This window comes from Ursus americanus, chromosome 19, assembly GCF_024610735.1.
Source record: "Ursus americanus isolate L20-20 chromosome 19, mUrsAme1.1.p, whole genome shotgun sequence".
NCBI lineage: Eukaryota > Metazoa > Chordata > Mammalia > Carnivora > Ursidae > Ursus > Ursus americanus.
Genome location: NC_142145.1, coordinates 361,512 through 381,799, shown reverse-complemented (window position 1 = coordinate 381,799; position 20,288 = coordinate 361,512). Strand labels below are relative to the sequence as shown.

Sequence of the window (20,288 nt, the reverse complement as noted above, 5' to 3'; positions counted from 1 at the left end):
TCTTCCTCTGGTCTGTGAGCGCATTTAGACCAGCGCTTTCCAAAAATCTGGTATCTGCTTCTCTCAAGCGTCGTTTCTGTTGCCTGATTTTTTTCTGATGTATGGATCATACTTCACTCTTTCTTTGCCTGCTGTAGGATTTTTTATTGGAAACTGGACATTTTAGATAATACAGCAACCCTGGATCATGTCCCCTCTTTTTTCAGGGCTTGCTACTGTTCCCTATTTTAGTGATTGAATGGATCATTTTAGTGCATGTATTCTTGCCCCTACACACACACACACACACGGATACACACATGCACACATACACAGGTACATAATGCACACATACACACATGCACGCACATATACATACACACAGAAACATGCACATATACATGTAGACACATACATGTACACGCACGCATGCATGTACCTGTACGCCCATACGCACACATGCATGCGCACATATACATACACACAGATACATGCACCTATACACGCAGATACATACATGTACACACATGCACATATACATACACACATGCATGTACACGCGCATGCATGTACCTGTACGCCCATACGCACACATGCATGCGCACATATACATACATACAGAAACATGTACACACATGCATGCGTGCACATACACATACATACAGATACATGTGCATATACATGCAGATACATACATGTACACACACATGCATGTACCTACACACACACACACACACACACACACAGAGCGTTCAGCCCTGTTGCTGCCCCTCAGGGACACACAGCTTGGGTACGCCCACGGTCACCTCTGCACCAGGGCTCTGGAGTTGGGGATGGGGGCAGTGCCTGGCTTCTTTGATGACGCTCCATTCTCTGAGCTGAGTGGGGGGGAGGGAGGGCAGAGCAGCAGGCTGAGGTCCTCTGGGTTGCCTCTCCTGGCGTGAAAGCCAGGGGCAAGGGCGAGGGGGGACCTCAGTGTTCTCAGAGCAGCAGGAGGCAAAGCCTCCATCCCAGGGCAGGAGCGGGGACTGGGCAGGAAAAGCTGACCCCTTCTCAACCACACTATCCCAGGGAGCTGGGGGCAGGGAGTGTGTCTCCTCGCTGAGCTGAGCTGGGGGTGTGAAGGGGGTATTTCTCTTGCCTTTTTAAATGAATTTTTGTAAATTTTCTTGAATAGATGTTGCATTTGCTGTTTGCCCTGAAAGAAGCCTTAATGGTTGTTTTTAATGATTTTCACCAGTTGTGCTGGGGAGCAGGTCAGCTGAGCTCCTTGGCTCCCAGGCAGGAAACCAGCCTCCGGTGGGATCTTTTTGCAAGGAAACCCGGCCCCCTGCAGTCGTGCACCGGGAAGGGTTGGGGTGGGTCGGGGAAGGGCAGGCCGGCGTGACCACCCCCCCTCCTCCGCAGGGCGAGTGCTCCCCCAAGTGCCGCAGCCTCTTTGTGCTGGAGACGGTGTGCGTGGCCTGGTTCTCCTTCGAGTTCCTGCTGCGCTCCCTGCAGGCGGAGAGCAAGTGCGCCTTCCTGCGGACACCGCTCAACATCATCGACATCCTGGCCATCCTGCCCTTCTACGTGTCGCTGCTCGCGGGGCTGGCGGCGGGCGGCGCGGGCGCGGGCGCGGGCGGCGCGGCGCTCCTGGAGCGCGCGGGGCTGGCGCTGCGGCTGCTGCGGGCGCTGCGCGTGCTCTACGTGATGCGCCTGGCGCGCCACTCTCTCGGGCTGCGCTCGCTCGGCCTGACCGTGCGCCGCTGCGCGCGCGAGTTCGGCCTGCTGCTGCTCTTCCTCTGCGTGGCAATGGCGCTCTTCGCCCCGCTGGTGCACCTGGCCGAGCGCGAGCTGGGCGCGCGCCGCGACTTCTCCAGTGTGCCCGCCAGCTACTGGTGGGCCGTCATCTCCATGACCACCGTGGGCTACGGCGATATGGTGCCGCGCAGCCTGCCCGGGCAGGTGGTGGCGCTGAGCAGCATTCTCAGCGGCATCCTGCTCATGGCCTTCCCGGTCACGTCCATCTTCCACACCTTCTCGCGCTCCTACTCCGAGCTCAAGGAGCAGCAGCAGCGCGCCACCAGCCCCGAGCCAGCCCTGCGCGAGGACAGCACACACGAGGACAGCACGCGCTCGGCCACGGCCACCGAGGACAGCCTGCAGGGGCCCGTCGGCGCCGGCCAAGCCGGGGTCCTGGCACCTGGGGGTGGCCACGACTGTCGCCTGGCCCAAGAGGCCGCTCCTCTCGAGCTTTTTCAGAAATAGAAGCACGGTCCTCACCTCCCGCTGGTGATCTCCGGGGGGGGGAGGGGGGGGGCTGGCTCCCTCCCGGTCCCCACTGCATGTCCCTCCAGCCAGCGCAGCCCCACCCCCAGCCTGACTCGGAGGTGCCGGTGGAAGGCGCTCCTGCGCTTCCTGTCACTCCTGTCCTCTTTCCTCGCCCCTCCCGCCGGAGTTGGGGTTCCCCAGGCCAGAAGTTCCAAGCCTGTAGCATTTGCCACGAGGCCACACGAGCCCCCAGGCCGCACCATCCTGCTTTCTTCCTTTTCGCCCCAGTGGTTCCTGGAGGGGCTGAGGTAGGGAGTCTGGGGGGGCTCCTGCTTCTGCGGGTCACCCACACTGTGCGGTGCCCCATCGGGAGGGAGGCTTCTCTACGCATCCCTGACAAGTGACAGAGACAGAAGTGTGACATTAACACAGCCATCCGGTTCCTCGGGGGGGGGGGGGTCCCAGCCCTGACCTCAGACCTCCCTCCCCTGACACTAGCTCCATGGGGGTCTTCGTGGACCCCTCCTCACACAGTCTTCCCTGAAAACACCTCTGCAAAGCTCAAGGTCTGCATGTTTTTTGTCACCTTTACCCTCTGGGCTCTCCAAGAGGAGACGGGGAAGGGGCCCCAGGCATGCAGCTGTTGGGAGCCTGTCCTCACCAAGGCGTGAGGCTGTCTCTGCTCTCGGGAGTGAAGGAATGGGACTTTCCAGATCACCGTACTTTGTACCTTTTCACCTTAATGAGCAGAGCCGTGGTACTACAGACGTTGCTGCCCCAGGCCCCGGAGGAGGCGCACCTGAATCACCCCAGAGGGCACCCTGACACCTGGCACCCCCTGCTGCCACCCATCACGGCTTTCAGCAGGGCCCCAGTGCGAGGCCGGAGGCCGGAGAGGCTGGGGTGGGGACCAGGGTGGGGCCCTTGCTCTGAGGCCATGTCCCATGATGCTACGTGCTAACTAATAAACACACGGCTCTCCTGCCTCTGCACTGCGTTCCTGAGCAGCACCAGCGTCCACACCAGGCCCTAGCACAGCCAGGCCAAGGATGGGCTTCCTGTGCTCACGGGGCAGTCGGTATGTGCAGACAGTGGGACACCTCCAGCTGGACAAGCCCTCGCAGGCAAAGCCCAGCTGTACCCCTCCGAGTCCCACAGCAGAGCCCCGTTTCCAAACGTGCAGCCGCACTGCACACCGCAGGGCAGGGCTGGGTGTTCTCAGGGAACCAGGCTGGAAAGAACCCAGGGCTGCAACTGTCAGGATTTACACAGTGAGCCCCAGTTCTGCAGGGGTGGGGCGGGCTGGACTGCCCTGACAGAGACTCGGTTTCCCTCTTCCTCCTCCTCACCCCCAGCTGTGATTTGCATGCACACAAGTCCTTGGGCTCCAGCTCTTGGGTCAGTGTCAAGGGGACGAGGGCAGTGGGGCGCAGGGAAGCTGAAATAACGATCTTACCAGCAACCAAGAAACGTTCTGGGATCAGAATGAGCTGAGGGCCCCCAAACCACAGGGAGGCGAAGACTGTCTCCCATACGTGTTCTTGCACGGCTGCTCAGATCAGCTCTCTGAGGCAGAAAGGGTGCCCTTGTATCAGATGGAGACATGGTCTGTCCACCACGGACCAGGCCAGATTCAGCACCTGGCCTCACACGTGCCTGCCCAGCCCAAGCCCCACCTGCAGCTTCTCCCTTCAGGGGAGAGCCGGGCCCTGGTTCCTGCACTCACCGGGGCAGGGTCCCCTTCTCCTTCCCTCCTGGGCCACATACCTAAGCCAAGGCCAGCAGAGGTCTGCCAGGAGAAAGGGCAGGGGAACAGGGGGCCCACCTGAGTGCAGGCTCCAGGCAGACTGGACCCCAAGGTACAGCCTTGCCTCCTGCCAATCGCCGCATCAGCTGACACCCCCACAGGGTGGGGCCTGGGGACCGGAAACACACCAAGGTGACCGCGCTCTCGCAGTGACAGCATTGTGGCTCATTCAGGAGCGGGTGACACAGCTGACTGCTGGTCCCGGGGGAGCCCCACGCTGGCTGTGGCCTCACGTTCCCGGCTGGGTCGGGGGGGTCAGGAACTCGCCAGGTCCCCACAGCCTGCCGCCTCACACACTGACAGAGTCTACTGAAAGCACCTGCCATGGGATTCACACGCGTGATGCTGACGGTGCCGAGGCTGCTGGAAACGCATAATGGCGGCACAGGGAGGGCAGGAGCTTAGTTTGGAAATACGCCATTACCACCGCCCAATTCTGCCGACGGTCGTTCTGGCCCCGGAAGGATCACTGACGCGGGAGGCAGGCTCTGACACTGGGGTCTGACCCCCTCAGTCAGCCGGAGGCCTCTGGTTACCCAAAACCACTGTGAGCATTTAAGGGGGGCGTGACTTGGGCTGCGACATTCCAGGAACCACCCACACCCCCTGCCCCTCCGCCCACCCTGGCTGACCCGGGTGTGCTTCTGGGGGGCCTGCGGAACCGCCCAGACCGAGCACGGCAGCCCCAGGGCCGAACAGGCCCCGTCATCCATGCGGGGAGTCTGAACCCTCCCCCACGCTCCTGGCCGAAGACTCCGTACTCATCTGAGGGGAAACGCGTCCCACCCCTGCACCCAGTCTCTTCCTGGCCTGGAGGCGGCCTGCACAGGCTTCGCTCACAGCCCTCGGCCTGCTCCGCGCTCTCAGGCCCCGCGGAACGAGCTGCCCTTTGTCGCTCACCCGGGAAGCTAGAGCGGTGTCACCACCTGGTTCCCGTTTCCAAAAGCTATCCTGTGGACAGCAGTGGCCACCAGGTTACAGAAAGTGACCCTCATCGACTTCGTGGGGGGCTCTTGAGAGCTTGGGCCCTCCCGCTGACAGAGCTCAGGGCGCCGCGCTCCCTGGGCCCCCCACCCCCGCTCTTCCGCTCCGACTCCCTACGCAGCTCCACGTCCCTTCTCGGGAGCCACACACAGAGGCTACAGGTGAGTTGGTGAGTTTTCTAGAACTGAGATGGGCTCGCAGAGAAAGACGCCGTCGTCTTACTGTTCACTTCGCTGTGGGGACTTTTACTGCATGCATAAATTAATTAAAAGTTAATTTTAATTGACAGTATCAGAAGGAAAATAAAAATCCACCCCCAAAGCAGGACAAGGGTCCAGGCTGGGGGTGCTGGCTGCCTGAGAGAGGGCCACAGAGGGTGTCACCAGCTTGGACCGGCCCCTGGCCAGACTCACTCTCACACTAGGGGCCGGTGCTGAAGAAAATACTTTCATGTATTTTTCACCATATCTTTTTGATATCTTGCCCCCAAACGTAAATTGTCTCCATGAAAAAATTGCTCAGCACACACACCTCCATCCCTACTTTCTCTGCAACTGTCCATCCTCCTGAAACACTTCTTCTTCAAACAAGACACCTCTCACCCTTCCGAGGCATTCAGCGGCCAGGGCCTCCCCTGGCCTGGCTCCACTGGTCTGTCCCGGGGGGGGGGGGGGCGGTCTGTTCTGGGGGGCTGGTCTGTCCCAGGGAGGGGACTGGTCTGTCGGGGGGGGGCTGGTCTGTCCTGGGGGGGGGTTTGGTCTGTCCTGGGGGTCTAGTCTGTCCTGGGGGGTTGGTCTGTCCGGGGGGGAGACTGGTCTGTCCTGGGGGTCTGGTCTGTCCTGGGGGGTTGGTCTGTCCGGGGGGGGGAATGGTCTATCGGGGGCGCTGGTCTGTCTGGGGGGGGGGGCTGGTCTGTCCGGGGGAGACTGGTCTGTCCTGGGGGGGTCTGTTCTGTCCTGGGGGGTTGGTCTGTCCGGGGGGGGCTGGTCTGTCCGGGGGAGACTGGTCTGTCCTGGGGGTCTGGTCTGTCCGGGGGGGCTGGTGTGCCGGGGAGGGGGGGTATGTGTCCTGAGAGAGCAGCCTGGGTCTCACAGGGGCAGAACTGGACCCCAAGCAGGGGGTGCCCGCCCTTCCCTGGAGACCCCATGGCAAAGGAAGGGCGGGGACCAATGCTTCACTCTGTCCTGGGCCCCCGCCGCGACTCCATTCCCTGCAGTCACCAGGCCACACTGGATCCGCGAGCGGTTTATTGAGTGAAAGTCGCGCGCTGACAACTGTGAGTGCTCCCCCCGGTGGGCACAGGCCGTCACTGCTGCAGTCGCAGGCGGCCTAATCTGCAGGCAATTCCTGCTACAGACACTCCCCCTTGTGTTTACAAAATAAACATTTTCAAAGCGTCTTACAGCCCAAATAACTAAGCAGGATCTCACTCAAACATTCAGGAGTTTCTGAGGAACACTCGGGAAGAGGAAACAGCTCCGAACAGCAGACATCACTAGAGCTCTGGCACCGCCCGCAAGAACACACCCCAGAGCTGCCCCTCCACCCCGTAAAAGGGAAGCCACACGGAAGCTTCTAGAACACTCAGACGCTGGGGCCTGGGAGCTTGCCCAGGACTGTTGGGCATGGCCGAGATGCTCCTGTAAAACTGAAAGGGGGACCAGAGATGCCCGTGCCTGGCCATAGCCCCCCCCCCGGAATGCCACCCCCGGCCCGAGAGGAGCGTAGTGACACCTGCCTCGCGTGTCCCCTCTCCTGACCTGCAGGCCATCCCCGTCCTGGAAGACGGACGTCACAGGCTGTGTGCTGCAGCTGCATGCAATTCCCGGAATCCAGGAGGCACGCTGCACCTGCCCAGACCTGGTCCCAGGCCCCTGGCTTTCCTGGGAGCACACACGGGCCACGGGCCCCCCACCACACCCCTAGGACTCGTGGGTAACTCTAGGCTCTGGTGCCAACACCCCTGAGCTCACTCTGCCAGTGCCCTGCTGGCATGGACGCAGGCTTGCCCCCTCGCTGCCAGTGGGGTCCACACCAGCATCTCCCAGGAGGAAGCCAACGCAGAAATGAGGCATGGGGGTCCCGCTGCCGAGCTGAGGGCCAAGTCCTGAGTCCCGTGAGGCAGCTGCTCTGGAGGCGGGCCTCGCAAGGCCACCTCCAGCCAGGTCAACAAGAGCACTTGTAACGTGTCCCCTCGCGGCTTCCTTTCCACATGCATCAGGCGCGTACAAAACCCCAGCCACACTCCTGTGCCGGGGCCCTGTCCTGAGTGTACATGCTGTCACCAGGGCGTCCATGTTTGGGCATTCTGAGACCAGGCACTGCGTGCCAGGACCCCAGGCTCTCCTGGTGCCATTTCTCACTCTTGCTCCCCAATCCTACCCATGCCGAGGGTTGCCGCGAGAGCCGGCTGCAGGCCCTGGGGGCCCCCACCAGTCCACATGCCGGACCCCTGCAAGCTGAGACCCCGAGGGGGCTTCCTGGTGCCCTCTGTCCTGTCGCAGCCCTAAGTCTGCCCTTTCCTGGGTCTGCGAGCATATTCCAAGTTGCAGACAGGTGTTTTTTTGAGAGGAAGAAAGAGAACACTTGGTTTTCCATCACGTGGAAAACAGCCGCAGCCCAGCCCTGGGGTATAAAGCCCACTCGCACTTGTCGTCAGGGTCAAGAGCACACACGTTGGCACCCAGGCCCCCCACCAGCCCACCCCAGACCCACAGAGGCTGACCAGATCCAACGGCCGAGACACCCTCTCGGACCACGGTGCCTGCCTGCCCCAGGCAGGGAGGACAGGTGGCCGGGCCAGTGCCCACGGCAGGAGGCCACACATCCGTGTCCTCCCCTGCCACCTCAGAGGGCCTTGGCACTGGCAGGGTGCGCCACGTGGGGGACTGGCTTCTGGGGGTGGCGGGCGAACACATAGGCCTGTCCCAGGATGGCCAGGTCCACCAGCACCTGCAGCAGACCACACACGGAGAACTGCAGGGGGGCGCCGTTCAGCAGGAAGTAGGCTGTCTTGAAGGTGTCACCGCTGGTCCACATGAGCACCATCTTGATGCTGCAGAGATACGAGCCAGGGGTCAGGGGGCATCCAGACCGCGACCTGCCCCCCCATCCCTCCCGTCCCCACCGTGAGGCCGCTGTGTGCACAGCCACAGGGACAGGAAGGCCCTGCAGCTATCCAGGCAGGGCAGCTGACACGGCGGCAGGGCCCACGTGGCCTCCCGAGCATCCGTCCCTCCTGGCTGCAGGCATGTGTGCCGTGCCCCTCGGGAGACACGCTGTGGCCTCAGACGGGAGAGGGAAGACCACCCCCTCCCCAGACAGCATCCCAGGGGCCACCAGGCAGGGGCAGCAGCCACAGCCTGAAGACTTCAGGAGACCACCACGCGGCCACAGGGACGGGCAGGCTGTGCCCTGCTGGCCGTGGAGCCTTGCCCGGGAGGGGAGGCCCTCTCACCTGGAGCTTCCCCATCCTAGCTGGGGAGCCCGCAGTCCGCACCTGGGGGTGCTGAGGACAAAACCAGAGGCCACCAGCGGAAGCAGAGCAAAGCCCTGCTCTTGGGAACCCCTGCCTGGCCAGACCCCTCACTCCAAAGATAACTGGAGGGTGATTCCATTTCTGGTCACCAAAGCCAACGCCCCTTCAAACGTTTCAGATCAGTCCGCAGGGGGACAGGGATCTTCAGGGGGTGACGAGGGAACACTGTCACTCACGGCCCACGGCCCCCACACACGTCTCTGCACACAGCTTCAAACGCCATGGCTTCCCGAGTCATGGGCACAAGCACCACGGCGCTGTCCTGCACACGGTATATTCCAATCAGACCCATTTCCACCAGCACCTGAACCTTTCACAGCTCATTAAACCAACCACAGAGGTTCAGGGAGGGGTGCTGCCAGGCAGCAGGAAGGAGGTGAAGACCCCCAAGCAGACAGGGCGCACATCAGAGCTGCCCACACCAGGCCAACAGCCGGGCAGGCGCTGAGCTCCTGCAGGGAGCCAGCCCTGCACCCCAGAGTCCCGGGCATTCTGACCACCTCTGACCCCAGGCTGCCGCTCATGCCTAAAACCAGGGTGAGGAGTCCCGGCTCGTACACTCCCAGCCCGAGGACGGAGCTCTGTGCGCCCTCCTCCGCCCACTGAGAAGTCTGACCGGCCACACAGAACGCAGGCGGGAAGCGGAGAGCCCTCCCGACCTCACACGCGCGCGTGCACACACACACGCAGGGCTCCTCCGGGATGGTCACTGGCAAAGTGTTCCAAGGGCTGGCGGGCCCCATTCGGCTTGTCTGCAGACAGGCACTCCACAGCCAAAGAAGCCCACGGACACACCAGATGTGGCCTGTAATACTGGCTCGTAGAGTATTTCAAAATTCTGTTTTGAGTGAGCTGATAACTAATTCCGCATCTCTAACATCCACATTATATACAATAGAGCCTCGTTTTCGGGCTGCTTTTCAACACCTGACTTTGGTTTTTAGCAGATTGTGACGCGATGCGTGTTTGGGATTGCTTCTCAAATCCGTAAGTTTATCTGACATCAAATGTGGAACGTTTTCAGACATTTCTTCAACCATTTTTGTCTGCTGCACACCCTTCTCTCCTCCGACTCAGACGACACCACTGTTAGATTTTTCGGCACTTTCCCTGAGTCTCTTTCCCCGTTTTTCTCTGTTGTTGAGAGTGCATTTTTATTGACCTGTCCGCAAGTTCACAGACCCCTTCCCAGGCCATCTGCATTCCACCACCGAACTCTCGAAGTACACTTTTATTCGGCTGACTGTGTTTTTTAATTGAAAATGTTCTGTTTTGTTCTTTTTTATAGCTTCCATTTCTTTGCTGAGATGTCTCGTCTCCATTCATTTCCAGAGTGTTTGCTCTTCTCTCTAGACCGTGTCCCAGTGACCGTCCCCAAGCCCACGCGCCCTGATGGTCTGTGTTGTCTTCTCCGTTGAGAGCTGTTGAGATGTTCCTGATGCTTCCTATGCTGAGTAATTTCGGTTTGTATCCTGGACATTTTTAACATTTTACATAATGAGACTCTAAGTCTTACTAGAGCCTATGGAGAATATCAGGTTTTCTGTTCTAACGGGCAATTGGCACGGTTCAGTTCAAGCAGCACATAGGCTGCAATTCAATTCAGCTCCGTCTTCAAAGCCCCTGCAGGGCCATCTGGGTCTGTACTCCGTGGGCAGCACGCAGTGGCTGGTCTGAGACGTGGGCAGTGACCTACCCCACCACTCAGTTCTCAACGCCTTTGGGAGGTAGGTTAGGGCCAAATCCATGCACACGACGCTTGGGGATGAGCCTGGGAGTTCACATTCAGCTTCACCGGATCCCTGTCCCATCCTCCTGACTCTGTGCCTCAGAAACACTCTTCTCCGGTGTCCTCCGGCCGGAGAGCCAGGGCTTTAGTCTTGTGGGCCTGCCGTGCACCTCCCACGACACTGATCTGCCTCCGGGTCCGCGCAGTGGGAGGGGGAGGGGAAGAGCCACGGGATTCCCCTTCGCTCTCAGGATCTTCTTCTCTGCCACCCCGGGGCTGCCACCAGCTTTGAAGGCTGCCACTTCGGGACTGGGGCCTGCTGGGGCCCAGGTGTAAAAGCAGGACCAAAACGTCAACAGCCGCGGCTCCTCCTCACCCCTTCCCACACTCCGAGCAGTGGCGGCCGAGCTGGGAGATCCTCCTGCCCGGCCCAGGGCACAGCCCTGAGCTCCAGGCCATGCTGAGCCCAGGCTGGCAGACACGGACAGAGAACAGAACAGCCCGCAGCCGGCATGAACGTGGCTTCCTTCCCCCACCCTGCCGGCTCCCGCCAACTGCCGCAGCCCCCAGCGCAGCCCCGCGCCTCTGTCCAGGCGCTCAGCTGCACTCGGGGAGAGATGGGCTTACCCTCAGCAGCCCCGTGAAAAAGATCTGAGATTGGTGGTTCTGGCTGGCGCTGCACCACTGGCCACCTTCCCCAGCTGGTCCCCGTAGACCACTGGCCTCACCCACCCCGGACGCCAGCCGAGCAGCAGGAGGGACAGTTCCCACGGGATCTGCTGCCTGTGGTGATTGAAAACCCTGCACTTCCCAAGGCCGTGCCTCTGGGTCGGTCCGGGTGGTCCTGGTCTGGGGCACCAGCTGGGCATCTCGGCCTGCAGCAGAGGGGCTCAGCCTGCCACCAGGCCCTCGAGGGGACTGGATGGCGGGGGGCACAGACAACAGCAGGTGGAACACTGAGGGGCAGGGGCTAACTGCACACTTAGCACTGGCGGGGGCCACGGAGGTGGAGGACACGCCGAGCGACAAACGGAGGGAGGGAAGCGGGTCAACCAGGGGACAGAGCTGATGGCACACAGAGGCCTGCAGGCCTGGGCCGGGCCCCCCGGGAGGCTGCAGGCACCTGGCCCACTGGGTGAGATGTGTGGTCTGAATGGCACCGTGGAGGGGTGGGCCTGCTCGCAGCTCCCACACTCACACCCCTGCGCTTTTCCAAGGAAAACGAGCACCCACAGGGCAAGCATTCCAAGGAGAAGTCAAAAAGCAACCAAGGGTTCTGCAAAAGGCCGTGAAGACAAGGAGAGAAGCAAGAGGGCTCAGCAAAGGAGGCTAGTTCTGTTTAACGGAACTAACAGCTCAAGGCACAGTCTTCGCCAGACATACCCGAATTTTAGTAGGAGACGGAAAGACTCCCTCAAAACACAATGAACCCTAACGAGCCACAGAGCTTGTTCTAGCCCAGGCAGCGGGGTCCGTCAGGGAGCCGGGCTGGAACCTTCTCTAGCCGACCTGCGGGGGGAGCAGCCGGAGCTGGAGGGACGCCAGCCTGGAAAGGCCCTGCCTGTGTCCCCAGCTCCTCAGGGCGGGCCAGTCCTGGGCTGAGGGTGTTCCCGGCCCCCCTGAGACGGCCACCTTGCAGGAAGCCGGACCCTCCATTCACTGCTGGCTCCAAGTGAGGCGGGACTCCACACAAGAGGCACACGGCACGCTCCCTGCATGGCAGGCAGAAGGAGCAGCTGGAGCCTGGCGCCCCGTCAGAGCCCCTCTGGGCCCTGAACGCACAGGTGCACTCTCCACCCTCGCCAGTGGAGACGTGAGGTCACCGCGGCAGGCGGGGCTCTGCCTGACGTAAGGAGCGTTCTTAGCTGCAGAGATGCCTCACCCGGCCTTGGCCCGTGGGCCGGCTATGGCTCAGGGTCAGGAATGGGACAGCCTTGCTGAGGCCCCACGCCAGCCGCCTCGGTGGGGGGCTCGGGGGGGGGGGGGCATGGCAGCCAGGTCAGATACTAATCAAGTCATTCCTGCCTGGTCCCGCGCAGGAAACAAAGCCCACCCTGACTGGTTTGCTCATCAGGAAGGGACGCCCTTGGGCAAGGAACGAGGGCTCTGGATGTACAAGCTGTCACCCTGAGACCCCGAGGTGCCCCGCCCCCACACCTCCCAGGACCTTCAACGAGCTGTGAATTCCCATCACCCACAACAACTGTGGGAGGGAGGGATGAGCCCCAGGAGTTGGGCTATCGCCCCACAACATGCCAGGATGTATGTCCTGGAGTTCCCACCCCAGCAGACCCCCCTCCTTGGATGGAGAGCACTCAACCAGCCCAGAGCTCCAACAATGCAGGAAGCCCAGACTGTCACCTCCCAGGCCCCAGGCTGCGTCCTTCCTGCTCAGGCTGGTAGCCTGGGAGCTGGATTTCTCTTCCCGTCACCAACCCCACCTGCTGCCCTGGTCCTTCCACTATTTTAATCCAGGCTCCTGTTACCTCATTCTTGGCTCCTGCATTTTTCCTCCCAAACTATTCCTAAAATTCCTCTCACCTCATCCTTGCCCCGTCCAGCAGTCCAGAAAGCCTCTTCCCAGTTGGTGCCCCAAGAGATGATGGCCCAGCTCCCGTGTCTGCCCAGCCTCCCCCAGAGCCCAACTCAGGCATGCCAACTCCTATGGTCTCCCCAGCCCTCCCCTCACTGCTACTCCCCCAGCCTAGACGCAGACCTTCCCTCTTTCCACCTATCACAAGCTCTCCTGTAATTCAAAATCCACCCCAAACACATCCCAAAGGAATAGGTTTTTGTGACCTTGGGTTAGACGGAGGTTTCTTGGGTATGACAAAAAAAGCAAAGCAACACCCACCCCCCACACACACACATCAGACTTCAGCAAATTTAAAATCTTTTGTGCCAAAAAGGAAAATATCAGGAGAGTGAAAAGACAACCCACAGGATGGGAGGGAAAAACTGCAAATCATATGCCTGATGAGGTTCTAGTATCCAGTGCATACGAGGAACTCGACAACTCAGTAATAAAAAGACAACCAACCAAATTTAAAAATGGGCAGAGGACTGGAACAGACACTTCCAAAGAAGATACACAGATGGCCAAAAAGCACATGAAGAGATGCTCGACACCATTAGTCATCAGGGAAATGCGACTCCAAACCACACTGAGATCCCACGTGACAGCCACTAGGATGGCTAGAACCGAAAGGCCACGTAGTAACCGTGCTGCAGAGGACACCAAGGATCAGAACCCTCACACGCGGGGCGCCTGGGTGGCACAGCGGTTGGGCGTCTGCCTTCGGCTCAGGGCGTGATCCCGGCGTTGTCGGATCGAGCCCCACATCAGGCTCCTCCTCTGTGAGCCTGCTTCTTCCTCTCCCACTCCCCCTGCTTGTGTTCCCTCTCTCGCTGGCTGTCTCTATCCTGTCAAATAAATAAATAAAAAATCTTTAAAAAAAAAAAAAAAAAGAACCCTCACACGCCACCGTGGACACAGCACGGCAGCTCCTCGAATAATTAAACACAGAGCTGCCATCTGACCAACAGTTCCACTGCCGGTCTCTTCCAAGAGAAATGAAAACAAATGTCCACACGGAAACTTGCACATGAATTTCACAGCAGCGTTATTTGTAATAGCCGAAAAGATGCTGAACAATCCAATGTCCGTCGACTGAAGTACAGACGCTGAAATATCCGTACAACGAAATAGTACGGTCCAGCCTCAGGAGGGGAGCACTAATACGTCGTACACGGCGGAGCCTGGGAACAGCGTCAGGGTTCCACGACTCCATTTACGTGAAGTGTCCTTAGAGACAGCAGACCAGTGGTTGCCGAGGGCAGGGGGTGGAAGAGGTTGGGAGCGAATGAAGACTGATTACCGGCAGGTACAAGGTTCCTTTTTGCAGCGATGAAAATGTTCTGATATTAGACAATGGTGGTGGTGGCACAGCTCTGTGGACAGACTAAAATCCCTCCAACTGTACACTTGAAATGGGCAATGGAAACTCAACAAAGTTGGGTCAAGGGCCTGGAGCTCCCATGCCCTCTCCAGATGTACCCCTCTCCCCAAATCTGCATGTCTTCACCAGCCTGAAGCTCTCTGAAGAGGTCATCTGAACAACCAAATAGATGTTTCTTATAAACCGTTATATTGCAATTTATATGCCACATTTTGCTGATCCGTTCGTCCATCAGTGGACACCTGGGCTGCTTCCACACTTTAGCTGTTGTGAATACTGCAGCTGTGAATATGAGTGTACAAACATCTCAGGACCCTGCTTTCAACCCTTTGGGTAGATATGCAGAAGTAGAACTGCTGTGGGGGCGCCTGGGTGGCTCAGTCGTTAAGCGTCTGCCTTCGGCTCAGGGCGTGATCCCGGCGTTCTGGGATCGAGCCCCACATCAGGCTCCTCCGCTATGAGCCTGCTTCTCCCTCTCCCACTCCCCTGCTTGTGTTCCCTCTCTCGCTGGCTGCCTCTGTCACATAAATAAATAAAATCTAAAAAAAAAAAAAAAGTAGAACTACTAGATCATATGGTGATTCTATTTTTAATTTTTTAAGGAATCTTCATACTGTTTTCCACAGGGGCTGCACCAGTTTGCATTCCCACCAACAGTGCATGAAGGGTCCTCTCTCTCTACACCCTCACCAACACTTGCTGGTGCTGGTCACACCCTGCTCCGTGGGAGGTAGGACCTCAGTGCATTTGAGCTACATTTCCCTGATGAGTCGGGAGGCTGAGCATCTTTTCTTGGGCTTATTGGCCACTTGTACATATGCCTTGGAAAAATATTTTTCCAGTCTTTTGTTCATTTTTAATTGTGTAGTTTGGTTTTTTTGTCATTGAGTTTTAGAAGCTCTTTCTATAGTCTCAGTATTAATCCCTTATTGGAGAGATGATTTGCACATATTTTCTCCCGTTCTATAGATTGGTTGCCTTCTTACTCTGTGGATAGTCTTTTGATGCATAAAACTTTTTGGTTTTATGAAGTCCAATATGCCCCTTGGTTTTTTCCTGTGCCTTTGGTGTCACATCCAGGAAATCACTGTCAAACCCAACATCACAATGCTTTTCTTCTGTTCTCTTCTAAGAACTGTATTGTTCCAGGTGTTACATTTAGGTCTTTGATCCACTTTGAGTTAATTTTTATAAATGGTGCCAGGTAAGGGTCTAACTTCATTCTTTTGCACGTGGATATCCCATTTCCCCAGCACCATTTGCTGAGAAGACTGTCCTTTCTCCACTGAATGGTCTTGGCACCCTTGCTGAAAATCATTTAACCGTATATGTGAGGGTTGTTTCTGGGCCCTCTGCTCTATCCCTCTGGTTTATTTGCCTTTATGCCAATAACACACCACCTTGATTACTGTACCTTTGCCATTATTTTTGAAATCTGAAAGTGTGAAATCTAGTTTTGTTCCTTTTTGAGATTGTTTTCACTCCTTGGGGTCCCTCTATATTCCATATGAATTTTAGGACTGGTTTTCCTATTTCTGCAAAAAAAAAAAAAAAAAAATCACAGGATTTTGATAGGGATTCCATTAAATCTGAGATTGTTTTGGGTAGTATTGACATTTTCACAATACTGAGTCTTCCAGTCCATGAACACGGGGCATCTTCCCATTTAGTTATGTCTTCAATTTCTTTCAACAGCGTTTTGTAGTTTTCATTGTATAAGTCTTTTACCTCCTCAGTATTAATTCCTAAGTATTTATGCGTTTCATGTTACCACCAATGGAATTGTTTTTGTAATTTCCTGAGTGCCCTGCAAGCTGCTCGTGCTGGGGGATTAAGCTGTTGTGTCATTTCCTACACCAGGAAGCTCGACTCTTGGGGCACCTGGCTGGCTTAGCTGGTTGAGCATCCAACTCTTGATTTCAGCTCAGGTCACGATCTCAGGGTGTTGGGACTGAGCCCTGTGTTGGGCTCCATGCTCAGCGTGGAGTCTGCTTGAGAGTCTCTCTCTCCGTCTCACTCCGCCCCTCCCCCCACTCTCTCTCTAAAATAAATAATCTGAAGAAGAAGAAGAAGAAGAAGAAGAAGAAGAAGAAGAAGAAGCAGCAGCTTGAATCTATGCCTTCTAGGGATGTGAACTCTGTTTCCTGTCCGTGGAGCATAGCCTCCAGCCACAGGCACCAGCAGCCTCTACTCTGGCCTGCCTCTGACCCTTGGACAGTCCTTTCCCATCACAGAAGCTTAGACTTGGAAAGTTGAGACAATGCTGGATTCAATTGTCAGGGTATCCCCTGCATGCCGGATATAATAAGAGCTGCCTACAGGATCTAACCAGTCAACAGTGACAGTCCAGGTGCAGCCAAACACACAGGTGGGCTTGGAAGCAGCAGGTACAGCAGCAGTGTGAGCCCACTGTGAGCACGCTGTGGCCACAAATCAGGTGGCCGGCCTCACTGAGTCTGCAGGTGCCAAGGGTCCCCAGGGAGGAGATACCCTGCCCCAGCCACTGGAGAGGCCTCCCACAGCACATTCAGATCTGAAGATGCACACTAATCTTCTTCTGTCATGTTTCACTTGAATAGACCCATCCAGGGAGAACTGGGTAGGGAAGGCGCTGTAAGCCACATCACAGGAGGGATGGCCAATGGACCTGAGGGGGATAAGCGCAGGGAAGAGGCCCCCAGGGAGGTGGGGTCACCATGCTGCCTTCACACGCACAGGACCACGCTGGGAGGGGCTGAGGGAACACCAGGCAGGAATGACAAAGGTTCTGAACAAGCCCATCCAAGGGGACCCCTGGAATTCCAGTGGACACCCTATTCCAATGCCATAGGTGACTCTCGTGGGGCCAGGACAGGACAGTGGAGGGCTCCACCCAACACCTTTGAGACCCATTCCACACTGGCCTCCCGTTACTTGGAGGACATTTGAAGACCCGGATGGCAACAGCACATTTGCTCTGCTTTGACACACAGCAACCACCAAGAGCGTATCTCATGACGCAGCCCCTACCAGGGCCACCTCCGCCAGGGCCACCTCCGCACACCTCTATGCTCTGAGGGCAGAGCTTTCTCCCCTCTCACCCCCTCTTCTATGCTTGGCACATCCCTCCCACTACGATGCTTCAGGTTCAACCTGAAGGACCCTGTACCGTGTATCTGCTTCACAAGAGGGTCTCAGTGTCCCCTTGCCTGTTCCACGCCAACGTATCTGCTCATGCATCAAGACATCAAAGGACCAATGTGCTCAAACCTAAACTGCTCTTACCTGGCAGTTTCACAAATATAACTAAAAATACAGCAGCCAGTACACATTCGATTTTTACCAAACATGTGTGCACACTGGTACCAATAGGTACAGTGAGAGCAACACAAGCCCGCCTACCTCATTCCCTCAGTGGACTGGTGGCGGTAGTTGCGGTAGAGCTGTGGGACGCCCAGCATGGCCTCGGTCAGCACAGCCAGGAAGCCCAGGGTCTCCACAAACAGGGCTGAGTCGATGGACAGGTATGTGACGTAGCCCGCCACTCCCGTGAAGGCCAGGACACACTGCACGTAGTCCCCAAAGCTGCTCCAGTGCCAGAAGTGGTGAGGGTCAAAGTCTAGGGCAAGAGGGAGAAAAAAATGTAGACTAGGTATACAGGTCAAGGTCATCATGAGACAGAAGTGAACTGAAGTCAAGGTCAGCATGAGAAGACGATGTGGACTGAGTGAGGGGGTCACGGTCTGTGTGAGGAGAGAACGTGAATGAACTGAGTGAGGTCAAGGTCAGCATGAGGAGAGAGTGAACTGAGGTGAAGGTCAGCATGAGAAGACGATGTGGACTGAGTGAGGAGGTCAAGGTCAGTGTGAGGAGAGAAGGTGAACTGGCAAGGAGGTCAAGGTCAATGTACAGAAGATAGATATGGGTTGTGGGGCTCCATATGCTCTTGACCAAGGCAGTTGTGAGGGAGCCTTGACACAGGTATTAATTCAATGTAAAGATGCTAAAATCCTTACATGCACTGATAACACAGTGCAGGGATCGTACTGGAGCCTCTGCAGTCGCCTTCCAAGGGAGAAGCCTCGCTGCTTCCCTCCACAACCGCATTAGCCGCGTGTCTCCATTTCTTCAGATGTAAAAGAGGAATAACATCACCTACCTTCCTACGGTTGTTTTAATAGTTATGTGAGTTAATCTTATGAACCCTATAAAGTGCTCAGCCCATAGCAAGGGCCCGATAAAGGTATGTACTTCTCATCACTGCACACTTTGCTGATGGAACGTTATCGTCTGCTCGACAGGTGTGCCCTGCAGAAACCAAAGTCACAAGCACTCACAAACCAGCCAACTACACGAAGTTCCTGGGCTTTGGCAGGTACACACGCGAGGTCCTGGGGACAGAGTGGCCTCAGGGAAGGTCAGGAAAATGGGGATAAACACGAAGAGGACAGAAGGGGGCATGAACCGCCCCAAGACTGGCCTGGCCCTTAGACTGGCAGGGTCTGGAGCCAGTGCGCCCTGCCAGGGCTGCAGGCATGGGCAAGGGTGTGGGGCGGCGGGGCTGCCATCCAGGGGCCAGGAAGCACCCTGAGGGGAATGTCCAAGCTGCACACACGCGTCTGTCCTCCCAGCCCCGGGCCCTCCCTTCCAGCTCCACTCCCTCACTCCATATGAGAACATGGCCCAAAGTCTGAGCGAGAAAGGGGGAGTGCAGGCAGGAGGGTCAGAGGAGGGATGAACACAGTTTGCAGGTGTGATGACACTTCCCAGAGCAGGGCTTCACGAACAAACCCCAGCTGCAACATGGGGGTGGCCTGAGTGTGCAGGGGAGCCTGGCACACAGAGCCGGGGGGAAACACTGAGGTGTTCCCTACAGAAGATATGAAATCCTGAAAGGATGCAGCAAGGGGACAAATCTGAGACCTGGCTGGAGCTCCTGCCTTTGTGCCCAAGGTGGAGAGAACATGGTCAGAGCCGAGCACTTGGACCAGGACAGGGAGGAACTGAGGATACCAGGTGAGGGTCCCGGGGGCCTTAGGAAACCAGGTCTGAGGTCAGTCTGTCAGAAGCCTTTCTATTTTAGGTCTTCAAGGAGCAAGTCAGTTAACAAGTGCTAACAGAAAATCCTTACCAAAAGTTCCTGAGAAAAGACTGAGGCTAGACCCTTACCTTAGCAAATACAGAAATTAATTCAAAATGGATCAAAGGCCTAAACATGAGAGATAAAAGTCTTAGAAGAAAATACAGAGGGAACGCTTCAGGACGTTGGGTTTGTCAATGGTTTCTTAGATGTGACAACAAAAGCACAGGCAACAAAAGAAAAATAAACTGGACGATATCAAAATTTTAAACTTCTCTATTCTCTAGGGGGGAAAAAGCTCTTTGACATTATTGGTCTTGGCAACAGTTTTTTGGATATGACACCAAAAGTGCAAGCCACAAAAGCAAAAATAAATGAGTCAAACTACGTCAAACTGAAAGGCATCTGCACAGAAAAAAAACAACCAGCAAAACGAAAAGGAGACCTACAGAGTGGGAGAAAATACTTGCAAACTGTCACTCTTACTAGGGGTTTCTATCCAAAATATATACAAAACTCATACAACTCAAAGGAAAAAAAAAAAGCCAACCCAATTTAAAAACGGCCACAGTGGGGCGCCTGGGTGGCACAGCGGTTAAGCGTCTGCCTTCGGCTCAGGGCGTGATCCCGGCGTTCTGGGATCGAGTCCCACATCGGGCTCCTCTGCTATGAGCCTGCTTCTTCCTCTCCCACTCCCCCTGCTTGTGTTCCCTCTCTCGCTGGCTGTCTCTCTCTCTGTCGAATAAATAAATAAAATCTTTAAAAAAAAAAAACAAATAAAATAAAAACGGCCACAGGACGACAACAGGTCTTTTTCCAAAGAAGACAGGACACGTGAGAAGACGCTCAACATCACTCATCATCAGGGAAATGCAAACCAAAACCACAATGAGAGATCACCCCACACCTGTCGGAATGGCTAAAATCAAGAAGACAGAAGCAACAGGTGTTGACAAGGATGTGGAGAAAGAGGAGCCCTC

General features: G+C 56.7%; 2 protein-coding genes across 9 annotated transcripts in view; one reads left to right on the top strand and one right to left on the bottom strand.

Annotated features, from left to right (window-relative positions):
* Positions 1 to 2,360, top strand: part of KCNG2 (potassium voltage-gated channel modifier subfamily G member 2) — a 62,443-nt gene extending 60,083 nt beyond the window's left edge. For all 5 annotated transcript variants that reach the window (XM_045790315.2, XM_045790317.2, XM_045790314.2 and 2 more), the window contains one exon: positions 1,387 to 2,360. In XM_045790315.2, coding sequence (XP_045646271.1) covers positions 1,387 to 2,229 — 843 coding nt within the window. In that variant the 3' untranslated portion in view covers positions 2,230 to 2,360. The remainder of the gene's footprint in view (positions 1 to 1,386) is intronic.
* A 3,893-nt stretch (positions 2,361 to 6,253) lies between these two features.
* The window catches only part of SLC66A2 (solute carrier family 66 member 2), a 53,075-nt gene continuing 39,040 nt past the window's right edge, over positions 6,254 to 20,288 (bottom strand). For 3 of the 4 annotated variants that reach the window (XM_045790319.2, XM_087869716.1, XM_045790318.2), the window contains 2 exons: positions 17,631 to 17,847; positions 6,254 to 8,078 (listed from right to left, as the gene is read on the bottom strand). In XM_045790319.2, coding sequence (XP_045646275.1) covers positions 7,871 to 8,078; positions 17,631 to 17,847 — 425 coding nt within the window. In that variant the 3' untranslated portion in view covers positions 6,254 to 7,870. Of the gene's footprint in view, positions 8,079 to 15,663; positions 15,785 to 17,630; positions 17,848 to 20,288 lie in introns of all 4 variants that reach the window. The other variant, XM_087869717.1, reaches the window with a different exon arrangement.